This window comes from Triticum aestivum, chromosome 6A, assembly GCF_018294505.1.
Source record: "Triticum aestivum cultivar Chinese Spring chromosome 6A, IWGSC CS RefSeq v2.1, whole genome shotgun sequence".
In the NCBI taxonomy this organism is placed as follows: domain Eukaryota; kingdom Viridiplantae; phylum Streptophyta; class Magnoliopsida; order Poales; family Poaceae; genus Triticum; species Triticum aestivum.
This window is the reverse complement of record NC_057809.1, coordinates 327,737,004-327,757,050: the sequence shown is the minus strand read 5'-3', so window position 1 is coordinate 327,757,050 and position 20,047 is coordinate 327,737,004. Positions and strand designations below refer to the sequence as shown.

General features: G+C 45.0%; 1 protein-coding gene across 1 annotated transcript; it reads left to right on the top strand.

Annotated features, from left to right (window-relative positions):
- The first annotated feature begins 13,102 nt into the window (after positions 1-13,102).
- LOC123129597 (uncharacterized) lies at positions 13,103-18,524 on the top strand. Its single transcript, XM_044549699.1, has 4 exons — positions 13,103-13,289; positions 14,479-14,625; positions 14,702-14,979; positions 15,892-18,524. Exons 1-4 carry the CDS (start codon positions 13,103-13,105, stop codon positions 15,922-15,924), a joined length of 645 nt encoding a protein of 214 aa, XP_044405634.1. The 3' UTR covers positions 15,925-18,524.
- The last annotated feature ends 1,523 nt before the right edge of the window (positions 18,525-20,047 follow it).

Below are 20,047 nucleotides of genomic sequence, written 5' to 3'. Positions count from 1 at the left end.
TCTGTAAATATCAAACTCCTCATAGACTTATAGATGTGTGTACACTCACAAACGCATTAGTCCCTTAAACTATAAGTCTTAAATACACCAAAATCACTAAGGGGCACTAGTTGCACTTACAATCTCCACCTTTTTGGTGATGGATGGCAATATAGGTTAAGTTTTCAACGGGGATAAACATATGAAGTGTAAATACTGATATTGAGGAATTTGATTGCAAGATATAGAAGAACTCCCCCTGAAGATGTGCATAGTGAGGAATTTGCTTTTGAATCAATGCACACTTTGAAGAGTAGAATCATGGAGATCTCCCCACATATCTTGTAATTCATACACGCATTTAACATATAATATGAATAATTTGAAATGCATGATGAAATATGGTGACTGATGTAATTCAACAAGCATGCATTAACATTAATGAGGAATAAGCATGCAGAAAAACTCAGCAAAAGTATGAGACCACCATAGAGTTTAAGTTTACACCTCGATCCAGCAAAGTCTTCAAAAGAACGAGAGTTGTAACTTAGAAAAAAACGCCCATATAGGTAGACCCGCTTGAAGACTAACTCAAATTTCTCCCCTTTGTCATCGAATTACTAAAAGTTTCGAAAAAAATGGGGACTAACTGCCCTGAAGAACATCAAGTTGATGGAGGAGCGCCAGTGTTGTTGGGATCGTTTGTTGTTGTAGGGCCTGCAGCAGTGTCGTCCAAGTCTTCAAACTCGTCGGTGTCGCGGGATGAAGAATATGAGCTGGCCACCAAGGCAGGAACTTTGACTTTCTTGAATTTCTTCGCTGGACGTGCAGACCAATCAAAGTTCTCCTTGAGACCCATTTGCTTCATATCTTCTTCACCATACAGATGTGATAAGATAGCCCAGGTGCGACCGAAAACTTCATGGAGGTTGTAATGGTTTTTCTTCACTTCATTATGTGTAGCAGTCATGTTGTGAAGAAGAGAACCAAACTGATGCTTATCCCATTTATGGTTTTGATCCACCTTCTAGTGAAGACTAAGAAGCAGCTCACGGTCAGTCATCACCCTAGGAGCTATGGCGTGAGGATTTGGCTTGGATGCATTTGCAGCAGAATCATGAGTGGCAGAGTCATCATTGGTGAAGTAAGATGCAGCTTTGCGAAACTGACGATCCAATGGACGAATGCCTTCATCAATGACAGCAAGTGCCTTGCCCTTTTCATTAGCTGAGGGATAAGTCTGCTTGAGGACTTCAGTTGGGGGCAGGTAGCTGAGGTGATTCTGAAAGTCAGCCTTGTAGTTTAGTGAAGACCTTGTTCTGAGGAATCTCTTAATCCAAGGAGCATAAGGCTTCAACTCAAATGGAGAGAGTGCAACATTTTCCATAATCTTCATGAAGAAATCATGATAATTGACAGGAATGCCATGTATGATGTTGAATAGCAGATTCTTCATGACGCCAACAATTTCCTCATCAGACGAGTCGTGGTCTTTGATAGGAATTTGGTCCTTGGGGCTTGACCGGGCTTCAGGGGCTTCATCAGCACTTGCATGTAATGGGCAGTGAGTTCAGGCTCCTGGTACAGACATCGAGCTCCTTCAAGGGGTGGACTGATGGGCAGGGCGTGAAGTAATTCAGAGGCCGGTGCCTTATAATGAGTGTTATTGGTCATCTAGTCCAATACCCAAGCGTTGATACCATCAAGATCACTTGTTATGTGTAGTGTAGCATAGAACTGAACAATAAGCTCTTCATTCCAATCAACAATGTTAGAGCAAAAGTTGAGCAGGCCTACGTCATGAAGCACACTGAGGACAGGAGAGAAGCAAGGTAGTGATTCCATGTCCACATGAGGAATATGCTCGTGGTAGAAGACTTTATCCTTGTTGAAGAGCAGTGAAGAATAGAAATTGGCATGGCTAGCAGTCCAGAAGTGCTTCCTCCTAAGACAAGCAAAGTCATAAGGATTGTAGTCCGTGAAGAATACATGCTCGCCGAAGTAGTCATCAGCCTTGAATTTTTGCTTCTTTGAGAAGGGATCCTTTAGATTCGGGTTAGGAGTGTGAGTCAATTGCATCACAACCTCACGGATCTCGATCTCAGGTTCCGCAGGCTGAGGAATTTCAGGTTCTTCTTCAGTGGCAGCCTGGGACTTCAATTCTTCATTTACATTTTCTTCAGCACTAGTGGATAGAATCTCTTCATGGACAGATGGTGTGTCATGAGGTTCTTCAGATCCCATTTGTACTTCAATAGTGACAGGCGACTGAGGAATTTGATGTAGGGGTGTGAACAGAGGAGAATTAGGATGCCGACTTTCCCAAAAGTCGTCGTTCAACACTAGAGTTGTGCATCCAATGTCCACATCTTTGTCTTCATTCATTTCTTCAATGCCGGCCTCTTCAGCAGTGAATTGAGGCATGGGCGATGAGACTATTGGGGTTGAAGGGATTGCATCCGCTTTAATTTCTTCATCCAACTGCTCTGAAGAAGCAACTGAAGGAATGTCTTTATCAGATCCACTTGGGATCACATATTCTTCATCAAAACATACAAGGTCCTTTGATGGCATGGATGAGACAAGAACTACATCAATTTGATTTTCAAACGAGCTGGTCAGCGGCTTCATCTTCTTCGGAGCTGAAGAATCTGATGTAGTTGATGCCTTCCTTTTCTTCACATCTGCACGCTCTGCAGCCTTGGTCTTCTTCACATATGATGCAGATGGAAGGATCAGAGATGGTGTAGGCGCAGGAGGAGCGGAGAAATTTGGTTCAAGATCTTCAGCCACAACTGATGCAGTTGCCCTGACTTCTTCATTCTCTTCAGGCGTAACACTAGTGGTTTCCCTGGCAATTTCTTCAGTGGCTGGAATGCAGTCATCAGCCCTGGTACTAGTATTTTTTTTAGCAGCCTGAGTATCATCAGCGATGCTGGCATTTTCTTCAGTAGGCTAAGTAGGTGCTTCAGCCTGAGGATTTTCTTGTTGCATTGGGACTGCAGCATTGGAAGTGAACTGTTCAGTTAGTTTCACAAAACGGACCTTGGCTCCCAGCCAATCAGCACAGTATGCGTCAAATTCATCAGTGAGTTTCTTGATCTGAGATTGAATAGTGACAAGTTCTTCAGTTGTCATAGAGACAACATTTTTCTTCAGTAAGCGCTCCTTTTTGTACTACGCTTTCTTAAACTGCCTAGCCTTTTCAAATTTCCATTTTTCTTCCTGAATGAAGTGAGTCAACATATGACTTTGGCCAGGAGTCAGCTAGAAGTCATGCATAAGAGTGTTGGGGTCCTTGTGCCAGAGATCAATGTAATCAAGGATCAATTTTGGATCCAAAAGCAGAGGCACACTTGTGCCTTTGGCTCTAGTGGCCCTGAGATGCCTGTCCCTGATGATTTCAGCAAGTTGTTCATCATCAGCTTCGTCTTCATCAGACGACACTTGAAAGGCGACCTGCTTCCTGTGAGGACTTGGTCGAGAGCCTCGTCCAGCAGTGTCCTTTGTCTTCAGCAGAGGGGGGCCAGTTGATGAATTTGGTGCAGCTGAAGAACTAGCAGAAGCTCCTGAGGCAATAGAGATGCCTGTTGTCCTTTGGCACGTGGCGAGATGCACAGGTGATGAGGATTTTGACGGAGGAGCTGAGGACTTTGGAGGAGCTGGTGCGGCTTGAGGAATTGGTCGTGAGGGCTTTGAAGAATCTGGCCGTGAGGGCATTGCTGAGGAACTTGGTCGTGAGGGCATTGGGGTTGAAGCACATGGCTTATGAGCAGGCTTCTTTGACATGGCCTTCTTTGGCTTGCTTGCAGAGGCCTCAGCAGTGGCAGCAGCAGCAACATAGTCTTCATTAAATTTCCTCACTGCTTCCTTAGCTACTCTGGCTAGCTTGGCCTGGCGCTTGGCCCATTCATCAGGATAATCCTCACCATGCTTGAGGCTGGTGGGATCAGCTACTTGGCCAGGTGCCAACAGAGGTCTTGGGCATGGAGGATTAAGAGCAAATTTCTTCACATACTTGTGTCCTGGAATTGTCATGGCAGATGTCCTAGTGTGAGGACTTAGTTGTGAGGCCAACGCATCTTTGTAGTAGCTTGAGAGGGGTTGAGCAGAATCGAGAGACACAACACAAGACAAGGATTTAGACAGCTTCGGTCCCCGGGAAACATAATCCGGTAATAGCCCTACATGTTGTTTGTGGCTAGATCTCAGTATGTTCATGAGGGAGTCGCCGATAATCCAGCTCTTGGTGTCTAGCCCTAGAGATTGTTTCTTTTTGCTTGTCCTTCTTTGGGGAGTCCTGCCCCTCCTTATATATGTTGAAGGGGCGGGTTACAAGACTAGTCCTAGTAGGATTAGGATTAGTCTATTACAAGTGGAATCCTAGTCTGCCCCCTTAAGGGAAAACTCCTTATGCCTTTCCTTGTAAACTGGCCCACCATAACATGAGGTGGCCTTCTGGGCCTTGGGCCTAGTCTTCTATCTGACCCACCGTTAGGGCCATCCGTGAGTCACCAGGCTCGTGAGTCTCCACTCTGGTGGGTTACCAATGAAAACGCCAAGCCCGGCCGGCCGGGTCATACCACATGGTATATCCCCGACATTAGCCCCCAGCTTAATTTGGATTTATCCATGTTAAACTGATCCTGTAAAATAAACACAAGAACAAACTTGATAGATTGTGCTCTGGGTTAAAAAAAATCCTGAACCGGCACCTGATCATCTTTAAGTCCTTGTCATTTCCTCCTAGATGCATAATCAAGATCTTATAGCAAATCTCTTTTAACAGATATGTCCAAACCTTGCCAATGCAAAAATCTAGGCACTTCTTCTAAAAAATCCGGGTCAATAGGCCAGCTTCATAACAAATTTGCCAACATTGGCTCTTGTAGAGAAATATTATAAGAAACAATCCATTTGAGTCGGCCTTCAATGCTCTGACTTGACAAAAATATTGGTCTTGAAATATTCAACTGATATTCAGCCGGCTTAAAGATGTAGATCTTGCCGAGTTATAAATAAATGATGTCGGGTCATGATTGTTGCAGACACCGGGTTAATCTGGTCTACTCCAAACTGAGAATTTGAAGATTTTTCCCCCTTATATGCATATCACTTGTAGCCCCCAAGTGCCGGGTTGTCATGCTTGCTGCAACCTGGGACTTGTAATTGCCTTATGCTCATGAAAACTTCAACCAGTGTAGCCCTCAAGGGTCGGGTCATTATGCAATAATGAGCAGGGACTTTGTAGATATAACCATGTAAACTTGAACAACAACATGTAGCCCCCAAGGGCCAGCTTAGTAAGATAATACTGAGCTGGGACTTTGTAAATAATTTATTGATAATAACATCATATAATATGATCTCCACCATGGGGCTTGAACCCACGTCCACAATGTTAAGAGCTTTGTACTCTACCAACTGAATAGTGGACCGTTCAATATAATGGATTAATTCTTGTGTGCCTTGAATTTTTGACAGGAGCAATTGGTAGCCCCCAAGGGTCAGCTGATTACAATGTGATGAGTCGGTTCTTCAATAAATTGAACAAAAAGTGACTTCACATTAGCCCCCAAGTGCCATGGTGCATGCTGGCAGTGACATGGGACTTACATATTTGATGTAATCTCAATTTAAATAATGTAGCCCCCAAGTGTCGGGTTGTAAGCTTGCAGCGACTCGGGACTATTCCTTCCATTGTAGAATAAACCATATCCATTGATAAAATAATAGCCATTGCGCCAAAGCGACTTTGAATACCTTATCTGTTGACAAGTAAATCCGGAGTTTAAATACCCGGCGGCTCTTGGCCGATGACGATTTATACACCTCCATTGTAAACCGGAATTTTTATAACCCGGCAGCTTATAGCCTTTGAGAAAATCAAGAATTGATAACCCTTTTGAGACACCAATTTCAATATTTGATGATAGGCTAGAACTTAATCATTTATGTAAGTCATAGCTTTGTAAATCCTGCACAAAGTTTAAACAACATATGCCCTGGCGACTCAACGTCAAAAGCCGGGGCGGGTAAACCGCTATGATTCGAATACGATCAAGAAGCCCCCAGTGAGTTTGGCAGTGTGCCGATCAAGAGGGTACCGACAGCTATGTTCTCTTTGGTTCAAATATGACCTATGTTTGAACAGGAAGCCCCCAAGTGACCATATAAATTTTGGCATCGCTTCGATCAAGAGGGTACCGACAGTTATGCTCGATGAGCAGGAAGCCCCCAAGTGATCATAATAAGATAAGCCGTAAGGCAGGATACCCATCTTTGAACCACGCATCATGGCAGCAAGTTCTCTTTGGCAACCTTTAATTTTTTTGAGAACTTGAATCTTGCGAGAGATTAATTCTTTTTGTACTAGAACTTTAAACCGGATTTGAAAACTTCAAAACTTGTGGGATACAGATTGTCCTTGAGCCGGATGTTTGAATCGGATTTGAGAGCTTAAAAGCTTTCTAAGAGACAAATTTACCTTGAGCCGGATGTTTGAACCGAATTTGAGAGCTTCAAAGCTTTGCGGGAGAGAGATGTCTCTTGAACAAGATTTTAAACCGAAATCTTCATTTTGAACCGACAATTTTCTCACGGTCTTTAAATTTACATTAATATGGCAGTGTCCTCCGGAACTGGGTTATCATTCCCTCCAATGACCCGGAGTTCCCGAGTCATGTCATTGTAGCCCCCGAGTCTTAAGTCTACTCGAGGAGTTGGCTTGAGACTCTCCATATTTGACCGTGATATGAACCGGCGTATAGTTGAACATCGGAACACTGAAATTTATGTAAACCGGAGGTTTTAAGCGAATTGACAATCTTCACAACACTCATTGCATACTTTTGGTATTTCAATAAACCTCCGTGATAGGACGGTCACTTTTGTAGTAGACAATTTGTCCTACACCAAGAAACCTCACAAGACAGAGTAATTGTTTTTTCAAAGAAAGCAATATGTAATATAAAAATATACTAGATGGATTTCACCTGATATGTCAGGCTAGAAAATTATCCACCGCAGAGTTGATGATCACCACGGTGAAGTTGAAATCAATCACGGCCGAGTCGTCCACAGGCACGGACAAATGAGTCGGCCATGGTGTTGTAAGCTGGTGCAGTCGGGTGAATCGGCCGCGGCGTTGTAAGCCTGGCACGGACGGGCAAGTCAATTGCAGATGCGTTGAGCCGCACGGACAGGCGAGTCAATCGTAGGCATGGTAAGCTGCGCGGACCGGCAAGTCAGCCGTGTTGTGTTGATGTAGATTGGGTCGTAGGGGCGGCGACATGCGTACACCCGTGGAGCAGTTTGGCATGGACCCACATCACTGCACGATGATGCTGGCGCACGCTCCATATCCATGGTATAACAACCCATTTGTCATGAATAATTACCCTGTGTAACAATATTGCAAGAAAGTAATTGTTATTTGATGAAAAAATATATGTTAATAAAATAGACTCAGATGGATATAACCTGATTTGCTCGAACGACCGATGATCAGTACTGCGCACGTCGCCGGACTTGTCCAGGTCATAGTACTTTTTTGGTAGACCAACTTTGATGTAATAGTTGGCATAGGAATTTGTGTACTTGAACGGTTTGATTCCACTCACGAATTAATGACACATCATCATGCTTTGGTTAATCTGGCTATCATCGAAGCTTGTTGTGTGTCTGGCCTCAGGCAATATTATACTGATTTTGGACTGCCTTGCTTGATGGGAGTACCAGTACACATGGAACGACGACAACACCTGGATATTCCGTCAGAGCACTTGTGGAGACTTGCGGACTGCGCGATCACATGCAGCCGCGATTTTTTTTAACCTAAAATCTAAAAAGTGCACGTGCACTAGACGGAGAGAACGGGTGGCCGCACGACGACCGCTCGATGTGTTGAATCCATCAGCCTGCAAGTGCAGGTGTTATCTGGTTGGAGCCCACGCACTATCCTCGCTTCGCTACTTTCTCTCCGAGAAAAAACCTATCCTTATCCTCTTTTCATCGTCTACATCCAATCGAAGCAGCATCCCGGGAGGTCCAGGCGAGAGGCGACAGATCGGACGAGCCTGGAGAGCAGCGGGGAGCCTGACCAACAGAGTTGCCATCTCCCCCCTCCTCTTTCTAGGAGCTGGAGCAGGGGTCGCCTTGTCGCCGCAGCCCCGACGGGAAAGGGCCGCGGCGCTCCTCCTCCTGGCTACGCGCTCGCCGCGGCGCTCCTCCAGCCAGCTCCCAATGCAGCGCCGCGCCAAGTACACCCCTGGCCGCCTCCTCCACTTGCCTACTCCCGGCGACTCGCGCCGCGCCTAGCACACGCCTGACTGTCCCCCTCCTGCTGCCTTTTTCTAGCAACGCACGCTGTGCCCGAGAGGGCATGTTTCCATAGGTCCCCTACGTCGACGGTCGATTACAGCATCGTCGGTGTCGTTGCTGCATACTTGGGGAGAGACTGAACATAGGTGTCAACTTTCTTCTATCAGCAGAGGTATGAGCTGCTCTGATGAAATATGAGTTGTAGACTTGTAGTATATGACTGTTCCAATAAAAATGTTTCCTCCCAGCAATGAATGTCCTGATATTAATGGATTACTATCTTCCAAGCTTGTAGTTTGTGACACAGATTGACCATATTGAAAGAAGACCTAGAAGTTTAGTTTTGGGATGACCGTAGGAGAGTAGATATGCTCATAGCAATTACCATGAGAGGACTACAGATGTCTCCTCAGTTCATTACAAGTGTAGTATGGTCTAGGTTCAGTGTTCTGGGACTACAGATAGCTCCTCAAGCGTTCAGACTCTTCCGGTGTACTTGCGGTTGTCTCATTTTCAGCTGCTTTAGATAACATGGGCTTTTGGGCGTCCATGATGTACAATTTGAAACCTTGTTGTAATAATATGCGTTGGCAGTCGAGCTTCCCGGTCGGGCGTCATGAATCCAAGCTCCTACACGGAGGACGACCTAGGACCCAGATCTGACATTTCGCGTCCGCATCTGTGGTTTCCGGCGAGGTTCCAGTCGCCATGGATGTGGTGGGTAGGTGGGGCATAGGGATGGATTTCTTGCTTCGGCCCCAACCTATGTTGCGTACGGACTACATGACGAGATGCTAGGTAGTGGTGCACCGTCTCCCCTATGTATTTACTCGACAGATCTGGGTAGCTGTACGGAGAGCATTACGTAGTTGGCTAGTTAGATTATGTAGTTGCACAAGAACGGCAGGAAGTTGACTACATTTGCATAAAAGCATGTTCATGCATTCCGGGGTGTTTTTGCGCACACACATATGCTCGGTTGGTTTGCAATGTAGTCTAGTTGCACACACATTGATGTTCAGTTGGCAGGACTAGTTGCATGCACGTATGCTTAGTTGGCCTACAATTTAGTCTAGTTGCACACACACATTGATGTTTAAGTTGCCAGGACTAGTTGCACACACGTATGCTCAGTTGGCCTGCAATGTAGTCTAGTTGCACATACACATTGATGTTTAAGTTGCCAGGACTAATTGCACACACATATGTTCAGTTGGCATGCAATGTAGTCTAGTTGCACACACATTGATGTTTAGTTAGCAGGATTGGTTGCACACAGATATGCTCAGTTGGCCTGCAATGTAGTCTAGTTGCACGCACATTGATGTTTAGTTGGCAGGACTAGTTGCCCAAACATATGCTCAGTTGGCGCGGCATGAGGATGCAAAGCTGTTGTCCAAACATATACTTAGTTGGCAGTTTAATTATCTTGTTTTTCCATAGTCACAATTTTTGTTGGCATCTTTAGCTGTTGTACTTGCACATGAACCTCATAGTAGTTGGCTTCATATATCATGTAAGTTCCTTTCATACAAGTAACTGATTCAAGTTGGAACCCCTACAGTTCATAGTTGCACGTGAACCATATAGTAGTTGGCATCCACATAAGGCATAGTTGCAAATTTGATACCAGTTGTCATATTTTAAAATTCACTGTTCAAATTAGACAGACCTAAAAAGCTTCATGTCCTGATTATTTCAATTAGACACGCGTGTAAGTAATTTCCCCCATCCAACCAATGGCATGGGATAGCAATTTAATAGTCATAGTCATTAAGATGGACTTGAATGTGTATGGTGTGTTTGGCAAGCTACAAGTGAGTAGACCTTATTTGCATCCCTTCTTTTGTTTTTGAATACATCTCCCATCTTTTTACTTGCACATATTTGTTCTGGCAGTTGCACAACTAGGCATACCAATGTGGCACAACAACCCATGGTAGTACTTATACCTTTTTCTCTCAAATGTAGTGGAAGAGGAAACAAACAAAGAAATCAGCATGAGTCTAATCAGTTGCACTTTTTTTATCAAACTAAACATCCAAGTAAATTCTCTCATATGCACACATGGGTCTAATCAGTTGCGCAGATGCACCCACAAGTTGAACAAATAACACACAAGATGGGCACTGTTTTTTGTTGTTATATTGTTTTTTTTCTGTTTTCAAGCTTTTCACACAGTTCCTATTCCAGTTGCACACAATAGACACAAATCTGAAAGTAATTTTATTAAAGTAAAAAAACATCCAAACTACTTATGTCAGTTGCACAATTCTTTTTTAAGTTGACATAAGGGAGCCATAAGTTGCACACCACAAACCTATCTAGTTCCAATATGTTGTCATGCTTGCTGCCACATACTTTTTTTTTCTGTTTTTCATAGTTTCACACTGGGGATTCTTCCAATTTTGGCCAAGATGACATACAACATGGGGTCCCATGTATTCTCATGAAGTTTTTGTTTTTTCATGCATCAACAATCTTCCAATTTTGTGTTGGTCGTTTCTTGGAGGGGGTGGAGGGGCGCGGGCTTGCTGGCCATGGTCGACAGGCCCGGAGATGGATTGAGGCGCCGGGGGAGGGGAGGCCTTCTCCCTCTTCTTTAGTGATTGGCTCAGCCATGGCGGCGGGCTGGGCTTGGCACAAGTACTGCCAATCTGCCATCTTCACTCACCTTTTTCATGTTCATTTCGCATTGCCGCAGAGCCGCCGCCGCCACCGCCGCCCTGCCTCCCGGGCGGACGGCCGGACCCTCACACCTGCCCCTTTCTTTCGCTGCACCCATGTGCTTGTTTATAATGAGGATGCGTGCACTCAACGTCCGATTTCCTAGTACATGTTGGCAAGCTTCAAGTGAGTTGTCATTCTAATCAAATGTTTTATATTTGTTTGCACACATGCTTTTTCCTAGGTTTGCTGACAAATGATTTATGAAATGGTGTGTAGACATTTGATAGTTGCACGGAGACATATGGTAGTTGCACAATTGCTATGCTTAGGTTGTCACCAGAGATATATGGTAGTTGCACACTAAGCACAGGGGTATGGTATTTGTAGATAGCTGCATGATAGTTGCATATAGTCACATCATAGTTGCACACTTGGTCACCTTAGGTTGGTCACAATAACTTTTGTTTGGAGCTTTTTGCAGATACCCCCTGTGTGGCAGGCAGTCAGGTGTCAGGTGTCTATAGTCATATTTGGCAGGGAAACCTTACTTCCAACACCCAACTCACCAGTTTTTGCATAGAGTAGGGATGCTAGTTGCATACAGGATGCACTCAAGTTGCACAAAGTACCATTAAACTTGCACAATTTTGATTTTATCAGGATTTTATTTCCATGTACATTGTGCAGGTCTCATGAAGGGAAATGACATGGCAGATCACTGCAAATTGAACATAATAGGCCAGGTCTGCTGATACTTCGAAACGTACTTCAAAAGATGATGAATACAAGTTTGGCTATTATATTTGAAGGATATTTGTATAGCTATTGACCAGAACAGTTTTTGTTTTCCTCATTTGTGTTTTTCTTATTGGAGTGTTTGAACTCAGAACTTTTTGCTTTTGAAGAACTTTTTATGTATGGATATGTATTAGTAAATGTTTGTGTGCACACTTTTTTGCACATGTTTTATGGCTACAGGTGCTAGTGCTGCAATTGATATAGTTGCACGAAAGCAACATAAAGTTGCACCTAATCTGGTGCAACTCCCCCCCAACCAAATTTTCTTGTTTTTTAGTCCAGTTTTTAATGCACACAATGTGGATACAGTTGGCTTCTGTAATTTGTTTAGTTGCACCAATTAGCATACTGATTTGCACATATTCTGTGCAAAAACCCCCCACGCAATCGTTGTGTTGTCCAGTCTTCCCCAACTCTCTCCATGAATTGCTCGTTCAAGGTAACCAGCTAAAAGGGGCAATTAGCCAGTTCATGTGAAGAGGAATTGGAAGAAGAAGCAAATCAGAAGGAGGCAGATGTCTCACCTGGTTTTCTATCCTCCTGGTAAGTTCTTCAATCTTTGTCTCCTCCTTTTCTTACAGCTTTTGATGGTTCCTTTGTTCTCCCCTCTCTCCCTCTCTTCTTAATTTTTTGGAGCCGCCATGGCATTTTCTGCCGATGGAGCTTTTCCCCTTGGGGATTTCTTCTCCTTTCGTGGGGGAGAAGCAGATGGTGTGGGGTGGGGAGGGACGGAAGGACGGGTGCACGTGATCCCCAGGGCCAGCTGTCGCGCGCGGGGGCGGCGGTTGGTAGCTCCTTTTTGCGCGGGGGAGGGGAATTGCTGACCTTCCTTTTTTGTCAGTGGAGGGGACCAAGTGTTACCTTTTTGGTCAGCCGCTCAGTAACCTTCCCAGGCGCCCAGGCGCTACCTAGATGCGTCCTTTTTTAAACTGTGCGTCCCAGACCAAATGAGACTTGCAACAGCGACTTGGCAGGGCTGCAGTTACGCGACAAAGGCAGCAGCAAGGTGCAGCAGAGGCACGCAGACGGCGCGGCTTCGGACGGCAGCGGCGGGTTGCTGCAGTGGATAGCAGGGACGAAGCGAACACCGTGATGGTGGCCGTGGGTGGTGACTCAAAGTGAGATGGCAGGCGGCTCACAACAGAAGTGAGTCCAGCTTGATGCTGCAGCGGTGAGCTTGTGTGGACGACGGAGGCGGGTCAGGCGACCGGCTGGCTAAAATGAGTGAGACGGCTCAGAAGCAGCGCCGGGCCGGGGTGACTCGGCGGCGGCGACTCAACGCTGGCCGTAGTAGAAGCGGTTCATTGCGCAGCAAGGGGCTCTAAACAGAGACATGGCGAGTCAGCCCGCCTACAGAGACAGCGTAAGCCGGCTGCATATTAAGGCGGCGGCGGCCGTTGATCATTGCGATGGCAACAGCAGCAAGTGCAGCCACTCAACGTCTGGGGTGGCTCACAGGTCAAACGAAGCGCAGGTCGGACCATCGAAGCTCGGCAGAAGTACAACAGAAGCCGTGCTGTGTTAGCAGCTATGCAGAGTCCAGGTCGTGGTTGGTTGGACGAGTCCCCGTCTGTGTTTTCCTTTGGACCGTGGACTCCCCATCTTTGTTTATCCAAGTGCCTGGCATGACCATTGCCTACCCGTAGGAAGTAGAACACCGATTTGAACATGGTAGTGCTCTTTTAAATAATGCAGCTTTGATCCTTGTGCTCATCAAGCATTAGTACGATGGTCAATGAGAACGTCTTTTATCTTTTGGATTAGCTTCTAGACTTTATAATTTCTCCGGTCGCAGCTCTCCCCAGGATGGAGACATATATTCTATTTAATTATTGCCTGCCAGTCCTCAGTCGATCTCCGCATGTAATTGGCCGGTACTCATAGCAGTACTGGTTCTCGTTTTAATCTCCACTTGATCTATATTTGTATCCACATGAACTACCAGTACTAAACAGCCTTGGGACTTGAAACTGTAATCTAGCCGCAGTGACTTGGCGGATTGGACAGCGGAAACCTTTTATCCGTTTTCGATGGAAACTGTGACTTGACAGCTTGCAGGACTCGGCAAATCCAATCTCTCGTCGGTTTGGACAGATTGTCTTGCGTCGGCGGCGGCGTACAGAACGTAAACCCTAATTTCTTTAATCTCAATCTTGTATGTTGCTCCGACTGCTTACCACAAAGACGATATGTATTCTTCTGCGCCGGCTCTTTTTCATCCAGAACATCACAAGCTTCTCGATCTCTGTAGAGATTCCTCCAAAAACTCATCACCACCGTGCGCAGTCCCCACGGTGGGCGCCAACTATCATGGAATTGTCATGGCAGATGTCCTAGTGTGAGGACTTAGTCGTGAGGCCAACGCATCTTTGTAGTAGCTTGAGAGGGGTTGAGAGGAATCGAGAGACGCAACACAAGACAAGGATTTAGACAGCTTCGGGCCCCGGGAAACATCATCCGGTAATAACCCTACATGCTGTTTGTGACTAGATCTCATTATGTTCATGAGGAAGTCGCCCGTAAGCCGGCTCTTGTTTCTTTTTGCTTGTCCTTCTTTGGGGAGCCCTGCCCCTCCTTGTCTTTACCTACTAATAAACCGGCTATCGCTTCTGGTTGTACGTCATCACCAATTTTATAGAAACGTCCCTGTAATTTTCGGTATTCAACCCGCGATCCTTTTTTAAGTGAGAAAAAACGTTTCGAGCCCAGATCCGGCCCGCCCAGGCTCGAGTGCTGTCGCCGCCACGACCAGTGCCCGCAGAGCGCTCGACCCCAAGTTCCTCCTCCCGTGCGCTTCCTCCCTGGCCTCCCTCGCGCGTCGTCCGGCGACCGGCGTCGCCGCCGGCGACCACCCAGGTCACGCCGCCGCTCCCCTGCCTTCTCTCTTTCCTCTATCTCTCTCTCTAATCTCCTTGTCTCTCCTTCTATCCAGGAGCTCAGTGCCAGCACCATGGATGCCCAGTCCTCGAGCTCTCCTTGGAGGTTCGAACGCCGCCACGGGACCTTCACCGGCCAGATCCGGCGCCTCCCTCTAGGATCCGCGCGCCCTCGACCTCCTCGACCCGATCCGGCGCCGCCCAACCCGCCATGAGCTCCACCATGGCTCCCGTCGAGATCCTGTGCATCCTCTCGGTCGACGCACCATCGTCGCATGAGGACTTGGATGCCTGGCTCGCTGACAAACTCCCCCAAATCCTACAGGAGGTTCAGGTACAACATCTACTTGATTGATTTCTGAATTTCAGTTCTTTTTTGTGCCTGTATATGCAATTGAGGGAGGCTCTTCTTGATGATCTTGTATGCCAAATCTTACATGGACAGTTTGAATGTGTGATACGTTGTGTGATCCAGCGACAAAATTCAGTTAGTGCTACTATGTATCAGTCAAGGGAATGGTACAGAGAAGAGAGAGTGAGAGAGTGTGAGTGATTCATGAAGGGGTACAGGCTTTGTACTACTACTTACAGTATATTGTACAAATAAGGAAGTGGGTAGTGTGCTATCTTTGTTGTGAAAAGGGAAGATTTCTTTCCTGACTCGTGTACTGGTGGATTGATGATCTAACGACCATATGAATGATTAATGAAGGATAACATGCATATTCAGTTCTACTCTCAATTTTTATTGTGCCAAGCTTGATCTTTATCCATCTAACTGACTGAAAGTACCTTCTAATCACTACTGAACGCATATGTTAGTTAGTTTGACAGTACACACCACACAAAAAGCAAAAAATGAATTCTAGGGGGATCCGCGCCCGGTGGCTGCGGACGAGCGGCGCTAGGTAAAATTGGAGTGGAGGTCTGTAACTAACCTCACCTAATTAGGGGCTCCGGATGCATCATCGGCATACTTAATTTCTTCAGACATCTCACCTTTTCCCGATCTCTTAGTAAGTTCCCATCCATTGGAAGAGCTGGTACATGCTCCTTTATCTGCTCAGAGTTTCCCTTTTCTTGAGTTGCAATATTAAAGTTTGGTTTCGACGTTTGAGCCCAAATTCCTGTGCAGCGTGTCTCCAAACTTGGTGTGTGATGTTTGTGCAATTTTGGTTGTTCTTTTGTACATATTTTAATCTGAGGTTCTATAGATTGACGTCTGTATATCTGTGTTCTTGTGCAGCCAGGATGTTCATGGGAGCCTTCGGCCGGCTGATTGGCCTCCCCAGCCCATGTCCATGAGTTGACTCCATCCGCCTCTGCCCCGATCACCGGCCTGGACCAGGAGCATCTTCTATGTTGCAAGCAAAGATTATGAAACACCTGAACCATCTTGCACGCGGTAATAAAATGATTTATTCATCAATCGATGGTGGGTAGCAAGTAGCTCGAAGTAGACAACAACTTTGGACACTTTTGCCTGTTTCCACTACCTATTAATGTATCAGGATGTGTGGCTTAACTTTCATAGACTAACTATGCTCATGAAATAGCTGGGTTTATGTTGCATCGTTGCTGTTCAACCTTCTTAAGAACCTTAAACAATAGGCTATTTTAATCTTTGTTGTTCAAGTAACATGTTAAACTTACATGGAAGCCAATTCAAATGGTTTCAGTACAGCTGTATAACTAGCTGCTAGAAAAGGAAATTACCTTCCATGTAGCCATCGGGTTCAGGAAAGGAGGTGGAATTTGCCAACTGTTCTCTTCCTATGGCAATCTTCTCTGTTTTGCTGAAGGATCAACTCTCAACACCCCTGCATGAGCCCCAAGGCACCACATGATTCCTATGATACACCAACATTGGGTCGGTCCTACATTGCTGAACTAATCTTCGTATGATATATGACATTGGGCAATTTTCTTTATAGCCCGCGGTAGCAGGCAGTGTACTTAATCTAGCTTCAGTTATAGAAAAAACTGACAATGTAATTTGATCCGGATCTTGACTCCAATCTCAGGACAGGACAATGTAATTTCTTTTATATGTAGCTTGCAGTCTTTGCGTCCCGGTGGCATAGAAATTAGGGTCCTATGCATACTAAATGTGCAGCTTGGCATGGCTTTTGGCACACACACAATCCATCAGATGAACAGAACACTCTTGGAGTACTCCTGTATTTCCTACAACAATATTACTTACATTTAGTTTGGTGCCGTCGTGGAAATTCAGATGGGCGTTCCGCAGCATGTTCAGAATAATACTTCGCAAGGGACAGCAGCTCGACGTCGAGCAGCAGCAGCAGGTTCTGCAACTTCGACGACCCCGATGAGTCCGCGATCATGCTCAACTCCTACCAGAAGGGTGTGGAGGAGTTTCCCCTTGAACACCATGACCTGATTCTAAGGTTCATAGTTTAGCCTTTTTTGGCTGTTGATTACTCCTTTGGTTCTTTGTACATGTTCTGATTAATGGTGCTTTGGAACTCTTGTGGTCTGGAGGTCATTGTTCTACTGGCACTCACTTCACCTGAACGGCTGGATCAGATGATAGTGGATATACGCAGTGTAGTATATTGCTATAAGGTTGCGTATTAGCTTTGAGTGATTTTACTCTTATTGGTATCTTCACAAAGCTTGAATTATATGCTGGTGTCTTGATAGATACAAGCCTCCCTCTTCTGCCCTTCTTTTCTCCATCCTCTGCTGGTCGCTAGCACATGTGAATCGTTCTCGTCAAGAGCATGCTTGTGACATCATTACTGTATGTGATGCAGGGCAAAAGGATGTTGTCATAAGGTAAAAACACATTTAATCATTTCCTATTTTTTCCTTGCCCGTTTTCGCCGTCATATACACTGCGTCTCCCACTGTAACGGTCAGCCAAATTTGTATTCTTGAAAGTTTTAATCATCTCTATTCCAGCTAAGTGTTCAAGTGCGATCTCTAGCCAAGTTTCCTTTGTTGTTGTGTTGTATTTTGAGGAAAGGTGGCCGAGCAGCTCATGGCATCTGTGTCGCGCCTGCTCTGCCGCTGCCTTGACCCGCCGACGATGTCGCCGGTTGAGCCGCAAGGGTGCAAGATCATAGTGGGGCCCATTGCATGGGCGTCGAGTATGCTTGATTTCCATGTTGTAGGCGAAGGTGCTAGAGCTTGGTGGCGTGTTTGTGATGTTTTTTTTTCTCCCGTTGCAACGCAACGATTGATTTATTCATGCATCTGTCGATTTACTCTAAATTTTTTTCAGTCATCAAACATTAACTGGATTGGTTTGTGGATATGCAGTGTGACAAGTCGTGTGAGATGAAGGTGATGAACCATCTCAATGTGAAGCCAAGTATGCCATGGATTCGCCATGGATGATGGAAGACTGGTAAAGGTAAAAGTTTGAGCTGTCAAATTTTGTGTGACCGAGGTCCTGGACGGTCAAACGTAAAAAGTTCAGTGAAGATTCAGATTACATATGGATTCCTTTTTGTTGCCTACAATGCTATAATCACGCTAACTATGCGCATGGTGTGTACCAGAGATGATTCAAAAATTGCTTGCCAATAGGCAGCTGGATGTCAAGGAGGCCGAAGCTCGTTGTGCCAAAACTAACACATTAGAATCTTTCAATTTGCCGCTACCATATTTCAAAGTAAGAACACCGATGATGCAAAGGAATCTTATTATGTAGCCATATGTAATCTCAGTTTGTTGCTATGTATAAACTATGATAGGAGTAGGCCTGTATAGATGTGTATCCATTTTTGTTTTCTACTGATCTAGGACAAAGGGGATGTGCTGGACTAAGTGGCCATTGCTATTGAAGCAAAGGAGTGGAACTCGCAATTTTTCAATCAATGGAGGTTATCTTTCATATGGATTTTATTATTAGATACTTGCAGATGTGTGTCACTTCCTTAGATCATGTTTGATTCTTAAAATTTTAGATGTTTCATGTAACCATCAATTATGCTACTGGCAGTCCCTATACATTCTTTTTTACCCGCTCTAAAAAAGTATCTCAGTTTATAATCATCATACATTTTAATGTATAAGTAAGATTATGAGTTGATCCAGTGCCGAAAACAATTCAGTTGAACATGTTTTTTCTAGCAGTTTTAGGCAACAATTCATCTTCATATGAAGTTTGATTCCATGTGAAGTCTATGATTGATTTTTTCTGGGATTCTTCAGGTTTGATTGGTGAAGCTACATTCAGCAAAGAAGATATGTTTATTTGTAGGGAATTTTTGCAGGTACAATCCATCCAGCCATACATAAGACTGATATTCTCATTCTTTAACAATGTGTACATGGCCTCTACTCTGCCGTGTGTTGAGAAAAGGCTCTGTCGTGCATTGAGAAAAGGCCGGACATATATTGTTGTTTGTATAACCTTACTTTGTAAAATAATTTGTGGTAAAAAACATGTTAACAAGGGTGCAATTTTTTTTCTATACATAATTTCAGAAGTACTCCCTCCATTCGTAAATATCTGACGTTTTGGTAGTTTAATTTGAACCACCAAAACGTAAGGAAACAGAGGGAGTACTTTTAACTTTTTTGGCTGATTTCCCGAACTAAATCGCTAAAGCTTTTTGAACCATTTATTTCTGAGCTATGGAGGAGAGCAAATATTATTCATGGTATGTTGTAATTAAGACAGAAGAGTGATTTAATGGGAAAAACTAATGATAAGTATTGCACCGATAAAATATCTATCCCACTAGCCTGATTCTCGCACTTTGTATTCTCCCGTTGTAACGCACGGGCATTTTTGCTAGTATATGTTGAAGGGGCGGGTTACATGACTAGTTCTAGTAGGATTAGGATTAGTCTATTACAAGTGGAATCTTAGTCTGCCACCTTAAGGGAAAACTCCTTAGGCCTTTCCTCATAAACTAGCCCGCCATAACATGAGCCGGCCTTCTGGGCCTTGGGCCTAGTCTTCTATCCGACCCGCCGTTAGGGCCATCCGTGAGTCGCCAAGATCGTGATTCGCCACTCCGGTGGGTTACCGATGAAAATGCCAAGCCCAGCCGGGTCATACCGCGGGGTATATCCCCGACAACTTGGGAGTAACATATCTGTACTCCCTCCATTCCCGTGCCCATCTCCTATCTATCCTTTGTATGCGCACTTTGCACTCATTCTTAGTTTCCTTTCCATGGGTGGCCTCATCAGGAGTGCAATAATCCTTGTAGATATCCTCAGGGATTTCAAACGCAGTGTTGACCTCAGGCCTCTTTCCTCCCTTCTGTGGCTTCTTGCCATCTGCCATTTTCTTCAGCTGAGGGTTTTGAATGATTGAGTTCTCTGAAGAGATATGCAACTTTTCTTTGAGGAACGCTGCAAATGAGTTAAGTTGATGAGAACCTAATGATTTAGCAGCGGACATGTGTACCTGTGAA